Source organism: Pseudopipra pipra, chromosome 1, assembly GCF_036250125.1.
Source record: "Pseudopipra pipra isolate bDixPip1 chromosome 1, bDixPip1.hap1, whole genome shotgun sequence".
Lineage (NCBI taxonomy): Eukaryota > Metazoa > Chordata > Aves > Passeriformes > Pipridae > Pseudopipra > Pseudopipra pipra.
The window spans coordinates 124,748,011-124,765,714 of NC_087549.1; the positions used below are offsets into that span (position 1 = coordinate 124,748,011).

The window sequence follows — 17,704 nt, forward strand, 5'->3', positions numbered from 1 at the left end:
TTAAATTGCTTCACTGGGAGGAGAATTATGTGTTCTGCAACGCCTCAGGACAATGAGCCAAAGGAGCTATAGAATAGGAGCTTGGTGTTAGAGCCGGGGCTCTGCTTTGTGTGTGTTTTAGCCTGGTATGTAACATTACTTTTACATTAACATTTGTGGTTCCTTTTTTATGCACTCCAGCTTCACCATGCTTCCCCCTTTATATTTTAACAGTCAGAATCCTATGATCCAACCAGGGTGGCATGTTCAAAGCTCTACTTCTTTTTAGCACTGATTAAAAAAAAAACAAAACAGGCAAAAAAAACCCTTAGAGTATTGACAGAGATTACTTCAAATAGCTTTTATTAACACTAGGACAAGACTATAGCCAAAGAATTATACAAAACACAAAACAAAAAGGATTTTAACAACTTGGTTGAAGACTATTTCACGCCAATCCAGAGCTCATATATCTATAAACAACAAAGTTTTGGAGCACAATATTACTTAACATTACTCATTGGATGCTTTTAGATACAAAAACGTATCAGGAATAATAACAATGGTTCCTTTTACTCTTATGGAAATATTACTATTGACCTTTGAAAATGCTGTCCTTTGGGTCAGTCCCACTGATACTTTATCCCTTAGAATCTGCTTTGCCTGGAAAGACAAATTACAGATAAACTTTTAGAGATCTGAGCAAAAGGACTGTTTTTTATTGTAGAAACAGATAGCAACATCAATTTCCCAAGGAAAAAATAGACACTTCAGCTGTGCATCCCTAGACCAAAAAGTCAGTGTTGTAAAAACCAACAGCAGTAAGTTTGCTTTGAAAGCTTTAGTTATGAGTTCACCAGGTATTGCTTTATGCTTTCCTACTGCATTCTAAATTAGAATATTAAGCCAATCATTAAATTTAAAATAGCAGTAAACTATGCAGCAAGAGACATGTGAACTGTTCCCATAAGACATGTCGTCTACGCTCTTGTGAAGCCAATAGAATAGACCCACTACTGTCAGTGCTCTTTCAGACAGAGTTTTCTAGAAGCAGAACTGGCACTTCGTATCAGAAACAGGTACTTGTGGCCAAGCTTAGATCTGTTACTTGGGCTTTGTTTACAGTTTCGTGTGGCTGACTGCAAAGTTCAGGTTTCTTCTTTAGCTGCCTCCCAGACATAACCCAAAGCCTGTTAGAGGAGGGATTTCAGTGCTCTTTGAACCAGGACATCCTATGGCTCTGTTACCTGTGCCTCTGGCCATGCAGGCATACCATCGGAAGGGGGTAATATGTGGGGATCTTAGCACAGAATCACTCTCACTGCATAGCACCAGTGCCACTGGTTTCACGCATCCACACAGAAGCATGGCTTCCATACAAATTACGGCCCTTATAAATTACAGCCCAACTCACAGTGTGCTAATTGACATCCCAACAGCAGTATCTTTGATGGTGCTGGGAATTTATATTTTGCTATAATCTATTTTAATATGCTGAATCACAGAGCAGGATGAAGGATTGTGCAGAAGACATATAATTGATTGTTGCTGGAACATCCTTTTTGGTCTTCACCCTCTCTGGTGTTACTTACTAGGGATTAAAACTGAGCTAGCAACAAGATGTCATGGGACAAAACTCTTCTGGATCAAGTGAAAATATTACATTGTTAAAATCAAAATGGGTCCCTTTTGAGGCTTGAGAGGAATGTAAGTTTCACAATTTCTTTTTTTTTAACAGTCAGCAGACAGCTAGCTAAATTGTACTTTTAAAATACTGCTCCAGTTTGGATCTGTCACAAAAGCATTTAATTGCTGCTAGAAGTGACAAAGATAAGCTACTCTCATTCCCACACCAAGAGCAGGGGCATCTGTCACAAAACACAGACTTTTTTTTGTGTGGTTTTCTGTGTGCTACAAAAGGGGATTAAATTATAGGTACAAAAACGAAGCAAGTGACATGACAAAGAAAAATCTTGAATGACAATTTAGAACACAAACTCCTTCAAATCCAGGATGAAAAGCAGGTAGCAGAAACTTGATTTAAGAGAAATTCTTTCCTAGCAGGTTCCACACACTACATCCCCCCTCCCCAGGTACATATTCTGTTTTACTTCCATATGGAGTCTGTAAAAAAAAAAAAGAAAAAAAAAGTACAGTGGTTCACAAAGCTCTATTGTGACCTTTAAAAATAAAACAACCATGCACTGATATGCTTCTGGAAAGGCCACTATCGAGAAAAAAAATAATTTCCCCTATCAGTCACCTTATGAAGTGTCTGCTGGAGGTCGATAACTTCTCGGGCAAATGCAGAGTATACACACAGGGCAGCACACCTGGCTGCTGCTGCTGCTGCTGCTACTTTGGACAGGAAATAGTACAGCAAGCTTCATGTCTGCATGCGTGTGGGCATGCCTGTGGGACAAGGGGGCATTTCCCAAAGAATAAACGCTCGCAGAGCACCTCCTTGCTCCTGCAAGCTAATAGGAGTTAGTTGTCTCACAGCCATCAGTGCCTTTGGAAAAGTTCCCTCTAATTCTTCGTCCCAGACACGTTGCCCCGAAAGTGTCCTGCTGTCTGTCTACAAAAATTAGTTAGTCTCTACATTCTTGTTCTCTACAGGACCTCTGGTGTTGGCTGCAGCATAACCTTTCTAATATTTCATCTCTGGTTATGACTCTCAGCTTTTTAGAGAGGCTGCACTGAGATAAGACACCAACTAAAATACCACATACTCTAGAGAGGGATTAATTTTGCTACTTACATTCAGCTGGCAGCATGTTGTTGACTTTTTTGCAAAGTAAAGGAATAGCCATCTTTGTTTGCATAACATTTTCTTTTTCTTTTATTATATTTATTTAAGATAGCTTAATGATTTTACTTTTCTCAGATTCACTTGCTTGGAATTAATTGCTTCATCTTTACTGAAAGTAAAATTAGGAAGGTACATGATTAAAAAAGGGAATAATTCTGTTATCTTTACACTGGCAAAATTCCCATGAACTTTGATTATTCACTAGGAATGTTGCCTGAAAAGGGATCATATAATCAAGCACTTCATTGCTGCAGATTATATTAAAGCCAAATGAGCACATACAGAATTCCTGCACACAGAATCCAAAAATGAAGTGCAAGACACTCTTAGGTTACAGCAGTTCTGAGATTTGCTGTTCATGATTGTTCTCACTCCAGCCCAGGTAAGAGCATTAAGCTGGATAAAATTAATTCTTTTCTTCACATCCTGAGTCATATCTCTTTTAGTTTTCAGTTTCTACTATGCACTGAAGGACCCAAGAATACAAGAAAAGTATTTAATGACCTAAAAGTACAAGAAAAGCATAACAATACAAGAAAAGCCACATTCATCTTAATATTTAGTCCCAAACACTGGAGAAGAATGTGAACTGGAGCAAGCATGTTAGTGGTACTTGCTGCTGAGGCATCTCTCATTCTGGTAGTTGGTGACTTAGGGACATCTTGATTTGGGGTAGAGTGCAAATGACTGCATACTTCCCCTGTGAGCCTCGGGTGGGGGTACTGTGGGATGTCCCTCTGCCTGCAGCCCTTGTACCACCATCACCAGACACAGGGTCACCCTGGCTCCGAATGCTCTCTGCCACCTCCTCAGCTTCACCTTCTCCATGGAATCACACACAGAAACCAACTTTTTTCCCATCTTGTTTATGCATTTTGGCTCATTTTTAGATGTAATCTAAGCTCAAATGTAGATATTTTGGCAGCCAGCATGAAATATCTGGGAATGAATTTTCAGAGGTGTCAATCCCTCTAGCCTAAGGGAGACGTCCATGGGAGACATGAGACACTGATGTCTCCTCAAAAACAGTTCCTTAGCCTCTGAATCTGGACATTTGAAACACGCAATTCATGCATCTTTCTGAAATGCTTGCAATTTGTTGTTGAATCCAGTTAAAACTGGGCATTTTTAAGAATGTCTATGTGAATATTTCCCTGGAAGCATGACTAAAATTGCTGGAAGATATTTTAACTCTAATCCATGGGGAGCTATTGATGGTAATAAAAAATACTGTGAGAAGAAAACAGCAGCAAGTGAAACTGCCCTCTCAGAAAGTCCAGGTCTGCTTTGAAGGAAGTGTTGATATTCACCATAAGCCTCAATCATTTCCCACAGGGCTGTATGGTGCCTTGTAATGACATAATCAAAAAGTAATGGTGTTCTGGACTTAAAGGACAAAAAAAAAAAAAAAAAAAAAAAAAAAAAAAAAAAAAAAGCACAGCCTGATCATCTCCCATTGAAATCAAAGAGGATTTTGCTATTGACTTTAGCAAGAACAGAGCTCTGGACACAATCTGTGTGCAGTTTATTTGCACATTTGCTTATCCAAACGATCCTAACTTCAACCAATAGTATGTCTAGATGTCTGTTTTAGGCTACATCTGTATGAATGTATAACTGTGAGTTTGTAATGTGGTTTAATTCAAATTATTTTGGCATTTTAAAAGCATTTCCAGCTACAAAGGACAGCTTTAGTTGATTTGCACCCCAGAATATAGCCTTTGATTGGAAAAGCTTGTAACTCACATTTCAGGTTGCAATTCAAATTCAGTTTCATGTAAGCTAACGACACAATCAGATTTTGCATTTTAATTAATTTTTAAACTATGTTATTATGCACTCAATTAAAACTTTGCAGCCATTATTTCAAAATGGGAAAAGCTCTACAAGTTACCCATCTCATCAGCTATAGTCCTTTGTTTTCTTGAAGGGAAATTTCTTTGATGATCACAACAAAACTGCAGAAAATGGCAAGTAAGATTGCCATCACGAGTCTGCTGAAAATGCAGGATGAACTCCTCACTGCCTCAGTCATGTGAACAACCCCATCAGAACAGCCCGAAATCAGGCAAGGTGGTTTACACCAGGAGTTAATTTAGCCTGCTGGGACTCGTTGTGTTACTAAAACAAGCATGGTTTTAGCTTGTAAATGGGGGGAGGGGGGAGAATTTTATTTCACTTTTTGAGAGTCAGAATTTTATTTCCCTTTCTAAGGGGCATACATACATTTTAGAGTAAACCTTTCAGAATAAAAGTTTACTTCTCATTATAGGAAATGACATTCTTTTTTTTTTAGATTTTCCTTTTCAAAGCATGCCTCAGATTTCTAACTTGTAGTGGAGAGCTTTGGTATAAGTAATAAAAGTCTTTAAAACTAAAATGCTAATAGTAAACAAACCCAAGTGCATGAAAGATATAGTCTGACTGCATAACAAAAGAGAATTATATAATTCTATTTGAGTGAAATCTTTCATCTTTGATTTACAGGTTTGAGTCTGCCTATAACTGAAACCATATTGTTCCATATCTTTCATATCATGGCCTTCCCCAAAATCTTGTTTTAATTAAGGTTCCTTTCAGATTTCAGAATAAAAAGCATGACAGTCTTCACTTATGGCTTTAATTTTTTTTTTTTTTTTTTTTGAATTTGGAAAATATATAAAAAACGAACATCACTTTCTTTCAAAAGCTGAGCAAACTATCAAATACTGCAAGCTGAATACTTCACAGTATCTCGTGGGTTCATTAAGTGAGAAAGTTGTAAACAAAATAAAAGTTACTGTAGCAGAGTTTTGTTCATTTGAAGTACTCTTACATACATGCCCTATCTCTTTCTCTGACGGTAAGGCAACACGTGTAACAGTTTAAGCGTTCATTATCAGCTAAAGGCACAACTCTATGCAACGTTCTCAAACATGGAATTAAACAGCTGAAGTCACATTGCAGGGAGATCTTGCTGCACTTTGGGGATCTAAAATAAAGCCTAAACCCTTTGAAGCTTCTTAAGCAACATCAGTCTCTTGGTGCAGGACTACATAAAAGAATCAGTTCATATTCACGTCACGACCTGTAAAAAACACCCCACACAACCTCCACAGAAACACCTGAGCTTCAAATGAGCTGCACGCAGTTACTGAAGATCGTTGCTTTGGAGTCAGAACGCAGAAACATTTCAGAACAAACTAAAAACACATTTGAAAAACTATCCATACTTGATCTCTGCTGCACATATGGTGAGCGCTACTGTCAACTACAGAGGGTACAGCACTTTTTTTTAAAGGCAGAAGATCGCTTGTTTTAGAGATTCGTGGATGTGTTTTTATGATAGAAAAGATTACATGAAATGGGGAGGCACCAGGAAAAGGGAAGAGAAAATAAAGCACCACCAAGCACACTACTTCGGGGGACTTATAGTACAAGAAAAAGTCCTTTCCCTTTATCTAAAATCCCTCGTCATAATTTAAACACTTTTCACTTATTCAGCTAAGAATTCATTAGAGGAGATTAAAAATTGGCACGTAAAATAAGGGTGGAGATTTTTCTTCATGAAACAGAGCAAAGAAAACAAATTCTATTAACAATTTAACACAGTATGAAAAAAAATTACCCAGTAAAAAGTGTCAGAAAGTGATTCATGGAGTTCACAGAGTATGTTGCTGGCTGTTGCAATTCTCATATCTATGATCTATCATGTAGAATTTTGCAATACTCTATTTCACAATTTCTGTTGGTGAGTGGGTCAAACAGCATATAAAAAGCATGCTCTAGGCTCTTTCTCTCAAGCCCATTTTTCTGTAACTCTAGAATTGTAGCAGTTACATTTAAGGAATCTTTTGGGCTCTTTCAAGTCCATCCAAAGAACAAGTGAAGCTGCTATTCAGAGTGTTGTGCCCAGTGTTTATGTTCCATCTGATCTGTGCCACCCAAGAAGCAGACAAGACATGTCTGAGGGTGCTTTGGGGGATACACAATGATGTCACCCACAGGAAATATCAGGGAGGACTTGGCACTTCACAAGGCTGGCTCTTCTTCCATGGGCTCACCAGCAGCTCTGTAAAAATAAACAGGCAATCAGAATACAGCACAAGAGTACACAATGACATTGTAGATTTTCATGCATAATCAAAGCTGATTTTTCAGCTCTCTCAGATGTTTATTTGTGTTATTCAGTTATCCATAAATAGAGTTTCTTTCCTAGGAAGTATAAACAAATGTCAAGTGGAAAAACATTTTAGATTCAAGCAATCACCAAAAATGTTCCTGTTTATATTAAAATATGTCAGAATATTTTATAACTTTTTGTCCAGAAACGTACATGCTTTGTGTCAATAGAATCAAATAATTTCACGAAAAAAAGCTGTGATACTTTATTTTACAAGATTTTGCAACTAAAAATACATGCATTTATTTTTTCAAGTGGGCCCATACCATTAAAGCAAAATAGCTCACTAGTAACCAAGTAGTGAGCAGTGTTTCCTCTGAGGTTCTTCTCCAGTCTCCTAATTTTTGATTTTGTTCTTTCATAAACGCATTGCCTGCCTGCCCGCAACTTTTTAGACTAAATTCTGAACCTGATCAGCAGATAGCTACCATAGAGAAGGTATCTATTATAATATAAAATCAGACTACATGTGTATCTTTTACTTGAAAACTTCTGGGAAATATTCAGCTTGGGCAGGATGAGCTCTCTAAGACAATCAATAAGAAAATAATGAGGACACATATGATGACCTGGCCTAAAGTCTTGTAATTCCTTGTATCTGACAAACTACTGCACCTGAGGAATATCATGGCAATTATAAAATGAAAAGCTTTTGAGATCACAGCAAGACCTCACTATTGAAGGGCAAAGAATTTGGACAGAAACCATTTTTCACATCAGTCTGTCAGAATACCATATGATACATGAGTTTAAGAACTCCTTTAAAATAATAACTTTAAGTAATTATGAAATGAGGGGAGAACAAAAAGTAAACATAAATTAATAAATGGGGTGTTTACCAGATAATCCTGTAAGCCAGTATAATAACTGACTTCAGTAAAAAATCCCTCAGAAAGCACAAACACATGAGATCCCACGGAAAAGAAAAGTAATTAATGGGGGCTTGCTTGGGCTTTGATAGTTTATTCAGCAAGGAGAGCAGAGAATTTTAAATGAATCTGGAATTTATTAACATCTTTCCCAATGAAAAAAAATCTGCAGTATGTCTTTAAATGATTTTATGCAGCTTATTCCTTTATGATTTGGAATGATCACAGTTAGCATGTTGAAAAATATGTCAGGTGAATGATATATGAAAAAGAAGATGTTTTTCAGATTAATCACTTCCCAAAGGGTATTGAACCTAAAAGATTATTGATCTATAAATCTCAAATGTTTGTTCCTCACCACGTGGTGGAGAATGTTTCCTATGTACAGTAACCACTGCAGTTCCCTCATTCCTGAGAGGTGAGGTGAAGCCCTCTTGCATTCTCTCTTTTTACCCTCTTGCATTGTGCTGTCTTACAGCACAGACCACACAGTGGCAGCCAGGGTGGGATGGAGCCCAGCCTGCTGCTGAGGTCCTCAGGTGTGATAAAGCATCACACACCATGTGGAGAATTCATACAGATAGTGTATGTTGCTGTTGTGCTGACCATACACTCCACTTTCTCCAGCCACTTTTGGGAAACCTGAACCTCCCCTGGCATAACACAGAAGTGCAATAAGCCCTTGTTAAACATCCAGAACTTTATGGGTCTGTCAGGAAAGAGGATAATTTGGAAGCAGGTGACAGCTCAGTTTTTAGGTTCTGCTGTGAGTAAGCGAACGAGAAGCAATAGTTGTTAATAGACTTCAATTGGAGATTGGCAGAGCAGGAAGGAATGAAGCTCTGGGAAGCCTCTAGAAGTGGGAATTGGAGTTTGGTCTATTTATAAGAACTTAGGGAATCAGTACATACAACAGTCTGTTCACATGTACTTGGCTTCTGGGACTGACATTCTCTTGACCATAGTAGAGCTGAGAGGATCTTATTCAGGGCTTTATTCTTGGGAAATTTTTCACTGACAAGGGTGCTTCTGAGTGCCAGGAAGCACTCAGACATCCAGTGCTATATTCCAATATATTCCAACAATAGGCCAATACTCTGCATCAACCAGAGTGAAAGCACCAATAAAAATTTTTATAAGCAAGTGGCAGATGCAAGGTCCTTTTTGGAAAAGGAGAGGAGATTAGAGTGCCCTGGCAATCCAGCTGTTGTCTCTCAGTGTGGGTACTCTCACAGCCTTCTTCAGTCTCCTTTTGAAGACTTATGTATATGCTTTAACTTCACTTTATTCGTGTCAGAGAAGTCATTGATCTATCCAACGGCTTATCATTAAAAACATGTATTTTTATGAGATAATGGCTTAGGACAGAGTTTTATGTGAGAGCCAGTACAGTTTCAGGGCCTTCAGTATATAGAGAAAAACACTCTAAGTCCCATAGCACTGAGCAGTGAATCAATATATACCCATTCTGCCAAAATCAAAAGTTCTCAAAAGAAAAATCAAGGGGGTAGACTCTGACAGGCCAAATTTATGTTACTTCAGCTTTGTCACTGTTAGTTACATCAATTCAGTCAGTCTTCTGTAGCTGACAGGAAGTTGGCATAAAAACACAAAATAGTCAAACCCCCCTGTCCTGTATTGTATGCTCTGACTGGTTCCTCGAGACGCAGCTGTGAGTTCAGGTCTGATCTGAACTAATTCCATGTGGTCAGCAGATTCAGAAATACAACAGTTGAGACTGTACTGATTGTAGAATCACGAGTGTGATTTTTCTCTAAGGCTTCGCTGTGGCTCATCTAAACTGCAAGTTCCTAGGAGCTGAGCCCTCTTGGTTTTGATGGGCTGGGAAGAGTGCTCACCTTTAGCTCTCTATATGTACAATTCTGACCATGGCAGAATTAAGTAGTCTCTTTGCCGTTAATGCTAAAGAAAATGACTCTGTTTGAACCTTAAAACAAGAAAAATAGATGAGGCAAAAATCCTACCATATGGATAAAATCTGGCAAAACATGTGACATCTTAAATATTGTTCTGTGGCAATTGACAATAAATGTTATTTATGAGAATATTATTTAAAATACTTAATATCCACAATTTAAAAAGTTAATATTTAAGAATATAGATAAACTCAGAACATCATCCTAAAAAGTAAATGTTTCTCTTACCCTATTTTTTAAATTAGAATTACAGAGATTCCTCTTAGCTACATCATCACACACATAAAACTAAAAATTCAAGGTATGTTTCCAAGTCACAGAAACTGCTGAACAAAAGATAGATTTTCTGGCATGGTATGGCTGTTTTATGCCATAATCTGTTCCTAATTTAACTCAGCTGTCTCCGGGAAGATCGTTGTAATTGAAAAGCGATCCTCTGGTAGCAGAGAGCTGGGAAAAAAGAGGTACATTTCTATACCATGGAGATGATTTGGGGAGCATATAAAGATATTATATACAAGATCCTAGTAAAATTGGACTTAGTATGGATCAAAGAGAAAGGAACTAAAAGTAAAAACTATCCTAGCTTAAGAGCAAAATAAAGTAACTACACGTATACTCTCAAAAGAGGAAGTAATGTCCAAATAAGGCAAATTAAATAAAATATAAACTCTGGCAAGTTAAATGTAAACCCTCAATGAAGCAGAACAAAGGAGAGTCTGAAGAGCAACATGTTAAAAGCATAAAAGCTAATAATAAAAAGATCTTTCAAAATACATCAGAAGAAATGATCAAAGCATAAAAGGAGCATCAAGGAAGGTAGACCACAAAAGCAAAATGAACTATTTATATCTGGGTTCACTAGAGAAGTGTCAGGGAGATTTTATTATTTGCAGATGAACTATCTTAAACTGAATCAGCACCAGAACAAACTGATATATCAAACATTGCCAAATTTCTAAGAGCAGATGATATTTGTCTGCTAAGTTCCAGGGAAATGTGATTAGGATGCTGTTAAAGAAATAGTTTTTGAGCATATTCTAAAGCTGAACTCAGCATCCACGCAAGAGGTAGAGAAGGCAACAAATGCAGTTCCCCTTTTGGAAACCACAGGAGATATAGTAAGCCTTTATGGGGAAATTGAAAGTAGTGATAGGCATTTAGGTAACAGTAATTTGAGTTAGGTCTTAACACTTATAAAGATAGCAAGCCTTACAAATTTATTAGAAGTTTATGAAGGAAATTAGGGAGAGGGATCAAATGACATCCCTGTGCAAAGAAAGTCTTCCAACAATTTCATCCTGGTTCTTTTCCTTATGCAACCACCACTGGAGGATGAGAGAAAGGTGGGCAAGATAAGGCTGCAGGCTGACCTGGGGAAGCAGATCCTGTGGGGTATGGCCAGGTAGGTGCTGGTTACTCAGCACAGCTGAGGTAGATATCCAAATAATGAAATGCCAAGTGAAGCTTTATGAGTTGATATACAAATACAGCGAGTGTCCCTAAATGGTGGCTAGCTGTATCCCATGATTCAACCAGTTGCTCTAGTATATAATATAATTAAACTGCAACTGGTAGCTCTGTAACATCAAGAGTAAAAATTACACTTTGTTTTAATTTCCATTTGAGTAAAATCTACGCTCAGCTGAATCAGAGCCATAAAGTCAAATTCTGATAAATGTCATTCTCAAGATTTACTGTTTCCTGAAAAAATAGTAAGTGCAAGAGATCTCCCTCCACACCCTTTTCTTTTTTCCATTTTAAGAAGAAACATCCAGAAGCTCCAATGTATCAGAGACAGCAGGGTACTAAGTATTTTCACAGCACGATTTCTGAAACAGATGTCTGGCCAAAGCAAAATTCTAATCAGCTAAATCTGTATCTCACATAGGGAACAAACAGTTATCAACACACTAAAGTTTTGGTAGTTAGAAATGTTTTATAGAGCATGCCTGTTCCTTTAATTGCATCTGTATTTAAATCTGTGTTAGCATCATGCATGTTTTCTTTCCTATCCACAAACCCTTTATTCTATATCTGTTCTCTTCTGAAGTCTATAATCAAGATTCAATTGGACTTTAAAATGCAGAGTTGTGCTTTGGTAAAATAAAACACCAAAAGCATAGCAGCTTTTCACGTTTTTCTTCATTTACCCTGCCAGAGAAAATCAAGTAAAAAAGTAATCAGCACTGTCACTTGAAGAAAAGAAAGAAAGAGAGAAGAAAGAAATAGAAATACTTAATATGGGCCTTAGCCAGGAGCATTTTATCCTTTATTCATCAGTGGTAAATGAGTCAGATATGAGTTGGCCAGGAAAAGAGCTCCTTTACCCAAAATCTGAGTTTAAAGTGAGTCATCTCACTCCAAACACCAATATATCCTCCAACATAATTGGCAAGAGTTTCCCACAAAGAGACTCTTGCTGCTGCTCTCTTCATCTGGAGGCCTGACCATCCAGATCCGAAGTCGACAGGATCTTTATCATCAAATCAGTGAAACAGGATTAGAGTTGCAGGCCAGAACTATCAGCCTGGCTGACCGTGGTGGGAATTAAGAGGAATTAAGAGGAAGTAAATGGACTCCTGGTGTAATCAAGGAGCCCTTCAGGCCAACTTGTCAGGCACAGTGCTTTCTGCTCTCATCCCACCCTACCTGTCACAAACAACTTTCCCAAACAAACACTCAATGCAAAAGCTTGCAACAGGTCTTCAAAAGGTGACCCCATCCACAACAGTAGGGGGAAGGGCGCATCTAAGGTGGTCTTACCAAGAGGGCTTGAGACCCCACATGACTTCTCACATCCCTGCAGCCCTGTGTTTGCCATAGGAAGTGGCTGGAGAAGAAGAATTGCATACATAGTCCTTTATTACAACAAAAATCAAAAAATGTGAAAGAGCAAGGTTGAACTTATCTCTACCTTACTGCAGTTTGTGTTGGTATGTGCCTATGAAATGAACAGCATGCTTATATGAAATGAATGAAATCATACAGAACCAAAAAGTGTGCAATGTCACAGAATCAGTCCCTGGACATTCCATAATGGACTTTCATTCATTTTCAAAGTGCATCCAGGTCCTCTCAGGTCTCCCCATAGTTCAGACAACCCTCAGAATCAGACCCTTAGGGGGGCCATTTTTGATCCCATATTCTTCCTTACCTTCATCAGGAAGAAAACAAAGACAATGATGCCCAGAAGCCTCAGAAACCTAACTATCAATTTCGGTCCAAGGGGACAGAACTTTTGTTGTCCTGTCACTCCCTGATGGCAATCTGGTTTCATGTGACCTCTTTGTGGGTAACGAATGTGGAAGCAAACTTCAGAACACGTGTGTGTGCAGGCTTTTTTTTGTGCTGCTGACAAATGTCTGCAGCACCACAGAAGATATTTCAAACGAAGCCATTTTTCCACAAAACAATTCATCATGATGGAATGGTCCCTATAAGAGTCCAGAACTGATGAAGTGTAATGAATCTGGCAGCCACATGAATTCCACTTGTGTACAATTCAGCATATCTATTTTTTTTTCCATTTTTCTCAGTTCTGTGCTGAAATTCTGTTTTCAGAATGGGTGGAAACTGTCACAGGTTATCAGTTGGTAGGTAAAAAGTACAATAATTAAGTGCAGCATTAGGTAAAGGGTTATTTTGTTCAAATCACACAGGATCAGCAGTTGCTTTCAATAGCTGTAGTTTTAAGCGAGTGGAGGCACATAAATACAATTCTTGGTTATTCTCAGCAATGTAAAAATACACAGAATTAACCACACCCTTTTCCAGACAATTTAAAGCTTTGCTTTATTTGACTACATTAGTTCCAACACTTTAAGTAAAATTCTTTATATTTCAGAGCTATGCAAGATGTATGTACCTTTCTATCCCTAGGTAGCAGAAGTGTCTCATAACTGTTAGAAATTTATATGGAAACTCTCACATTATTCCTTAGCTGAGCACTGATTAGCACAGTCACAAATCTAAAATACATCTTGTGTTCATCATGGACTCCTCTCTAAGCTTTTGTGAATTTGTTTGTAATAATACTAGCACAAGAATAGCTACAGAGTATTAAAACTACAATTACAATTGGAAAGGTAATTATGAAAATACTGTGAACTTTACTAGCTAGCTCTTCTCCCTGTGTCTCCCTTTGAGCTGTGCCTCTCAACTCATTGACAGATGAGCGTTCCCACTGTTGTATGAGATGTTCGCTCCCAAACACATCCACAGCTTTGAGCACTGCACTAGTCCCCTGGGTGCCTATCAGTTCAGTTCTGATTAAAAGATCCAACGTGGGAGGCAAGAACCGAAGCAAATAAGAAGAATTTATTTAAATAAGAAGCTGTCACAATGTAGGAGCCATGGACCCTTCTGGCTCCACTCCCATCACTGCTCTGCCTACCCACAGCTCCCTCCTTTCTCTCCTGTTGCTACAGCTCTGCTCCATACCCTTCAGGGAGCCGATGAGTCTCCTTATAAGGCTTTTTTCATCTTTCCTCCTCCCTCCTGTTTTTTCTTTGTGATGGAAACTGAATGGTTCCACTACATTTTGGGTCTTTCTCTACTGGTGAAGACTAGGGATGTTTGTCCTTAAAATGAAAAAAATAGGAAATTCCAAAAACTTCTGCAGTGACTTTTCTGATTGTAGATGACACAGTATTCAGTGGCTATCCATTTTTCTTTTCTTCTGTAATTGGCAAAAAACACAACAGCACTTACTGTACCATTTTCTCAATTTGGAAATTGAAAACAATCTTCATTAATGTAAAAAGCAGATGACAAGCTGGAAAAAACAGTGTTCTCATTCTTTGCCGGTCTACCTTCATCTTGGTACACAGAAAATGTTGGCCCTAATCCTTGTCAAGATTGGTTTAAGTTTTATACTGGCACTGTTCCACTGCTTCCAGGGAAGTAACTTTTAATGCCTGTCTAATATAATTTAATAATGATTTAAGTCCATTCTTATTAAATTTATCTGTGTGTTAAATACCTTCCTAGAAAATTAAAACTAAAACAGATTTGAAAAGCTTCCAATGAGAAAAGAATATGGTTGATTACATTTGATCATGTCTATTTACCTCATATGGATATTGCACTTTTTATGCATCAGTGAGCATCAGACATGGGAAGAAAACAAGGTCCTTGTACTAATCATGAGCTTTAGTGAAGAAATAGACACACCAAAAAAAAAAAAAACCTAAGCAAAAGTGCTTGCACAGAATACCTCTGCTTCCAGAGGCCAAGTGAGAGTACTCAAATTCAGGGATGAAAATTTCCAGTATCTCAATCAGCAGATAATTTTGAAGCAAGCCTAGTCTATCTATTTCTTCATCTCACTTGGCTGGAGCAAAAGGCTTGTTCTCTCTAATGATTTCATACACTTACCTGCTGCCTTCCTGAGGGATACACTGCTCAACATCCACTGAAAGAGAGGCCATAGCAGACACCGTTTCTGTCTCCTCCCTCTCTTGTTGCTGAGACTCAGCCAGAGCACAGTCCACTGGCACAGAGTATGGCTCCACTGACTTCCAGTACTTGCCTAAGGAAAACACACATAATAATTTATGGGAATTTTAGCTAGCATGGTGGTACAAGCACAGTAATCAGTTAGTTCAACACTGAGTGATTATAATTTAAAATCACTGTGGTGTAAGCAGTACAGTTGAAATTTCAGACTGCAGTGAAGACATATATTTCTGAACCTAGGAATGCCAAGTTGGAAAGTGCTTTCATTCCAAGGGCTGTGTCACACCCTTCCCCAGAAGGTAATAAACTGGAGGAGTAACACACAGACTAATGAACACAGATTGTCAGGCAGGCTATTGCCTTTATCTACGCAAGGTGAAGAGAGTTCAGAGCAGGGCTAATATCTAGAAGCTCTGATATGGCAGAAAGTTGATGCATATACAGCAAAATGTAGAAAAATGCACATTATTGTACAAAGTGCTCACACAGCACTGTCTTGAAAAGGAAAAAAGTCAGAAATGCCAGCTCGGACTGAAGTGGTGTTGCCAGAACAATCAGGTTTGTTAGTCCTGGATGTTCTTTCTCCTCCAACCTCAGGGCGTATACTAGAACAATAATTTATTTAAAACTTTCATATATGAACTGGCTGTTGCTGGAAAGCTGCCAGGTATCACAAGGAATAGAGACTTCTGGTTTGCTGCGTAAAATTTGCCGTGTAAAAACACAGCGTTGGATTAAAAACATGAATATTTTCAGCTTTCTGCCTTCAACAGAAGGTCCTCAAGAGACACAAACAATAATGGCAGGTGACTCATCCTCAACATATAAAATTGTCTGCTACTGCAGGGCTATTAAAAAATAGGTTGATTATTGATAGCCATATGAACAAGTAAGAATTTACATATATATTTCTTATAGTCCAGCAAAACACTGAGCACTCTCTAATTGCCAGGTGGATGACACCTGGGAATTAGGAGCTTTGGGAAGTCTGGACCAGAGCTTATTCAGTGTTTAGCAAGAAGCTTTCAGCAGCTGCTGCAGAGGTTGGATCAGGGTACTTATCTGGGAATTAGACAGAGGGTTTCAACAGCTGTGAAAGAGTGGGGATCAAGTAGGGGACTTTTCCGAGGACTAAAAGGAGGATTTTGGCAGCTGGGCAGTGGGCTGAGCTGAGGTGCTTATCCAGAGGGTAGTTGGAGGCTTTGACAGCTGGGAGGCCAGGCCAGCAGTGGTGCTGCCTGTGCTGCACACAGGCTGCTGAAAACCACTTCTTTGGTAACACAGCTCTCAACACAGTTTCAGGCTTTTGGAAAGATGAACTTTTCCCTCCAGTGAGAAAGCAGCTGTCAATAAAGCCTGAAAATGTCTTTATTCAAAAACATCATTGCAAGATGAAAGCCCAAGTCAATCTTCAAGAACAACCAGTGAGCATGGCCAGAGTGTTTCTTTGAACTCTAATAGTGTGCACGTTTGAGTAGTTAGCAGAATCTTTAAATAACGGGGACCTTCTGGGGATAAAATGTAAAGTGTATTAAGTATCCTACAAAGTTGAGATTAAGTGTTAGGAGTTTGGCTTTGCTCCAAAAACATGAAAGACAGAGCTAAAAAGTTATGTACATAACAGTAGGCTCAATGATTGGAGCCTGGCAAATTTTATAAATACAAGACAAAAATATTCTCTATTATTACTGTGCTCAGAGACCATATTCTCTATTCATTAAAAAATACACTAAAAACAAACAAAAAAGTTATATGAGCATTCCACAATGTTCTCACAGATCATATGTGCAAAAGTCAGTCTTTGCAATATACACCCAATTCAAACCCTATAATTTATGAGCTAAATGTTCACAGAGTGGGTGGGGTTTTTGTTGCAGAAACAGACGTGCAAGAAAATCAAATCTGTTGGCATGGGAATAATACCCCCTCTTGCCTATAAAAGAAATGAACCCATGTTCACTGCTGGAGTTTTCAAGGGCTCTTATTCATAAAATAAAATATTAGTACCCAGCTACCACTGTGTTGCTCTCCTGCAGCAACAATAAAACAGCATCAGTGAGGACTGCTACATCACATTCGTTCATTCACACACAGGCTCACACACCAGCTGCCCCCTGAATCCTGACTTTCTTGTAACATTAAAACTCAGAGCCAATTCAAGCATATTAGTGGGCTCTCTGTGCCCATTTAACTGCCCTTTGCTCCCATGTGATTGGTGATTTTCCTTGTTTCCATGCATTGAGAATTATGAGAGGGGCTTCAGTGATAAAGAAAGAGAGTGAAGTCGGGCCAGGAGGCAGGTGACAGCACCTATACTGCAGCGGAGGGTCCTAGAGAAAGGGAGTACGTGGCAGGGTGTTTGTGGTTTTGTGGGAGGAAATTTTAAAGCAGTCCCAGTTAGGAATAGCATCCAGGTAGCAGCAGGTACCTCATGCAAAGAGAGCTTTGTGACGCTTGTGAAAAAGCAAGAAGAGGTTTTTCTTTA

General features: G+C 38.6%; 1 protein-coding gene across 15 annotated transcripts in view; it reads right to left on the reverse strand.

Moving 5' to 3' along the window:
• Positions 1–325: 325 nt before the first annotated feature.
• HDAC9 (histone deacetylase 9) overlaps positions 326–17,704 on the reverse strand; it is a 460,274-nt gene continuing 442,895 nt past the window's right edge. For 14 of the 15 annotated variants that reach the window (XM_064675750.1, XM_064675761.1, XM_064675684.1 and 11 more), the window contains 2 exons: positions 15,139–15,292; positions 326–6,842 (listed from right to left, as the gene is read on the reverse strand). In XM_064675750.1, the coding sequence (XP_064531820.1) occupies positions 6,803–6,842; positions 15,139–15,292 (194 nt within the window). In that variant the 3' untranslated portion in view covers positions 326–6,802. The remainder of the gene's footprint in view (positions 6,843–15,138; positions 15,293–17,704) is intronic. The other variant, XR_010435224.1, reaches the window with a different exon arrangement.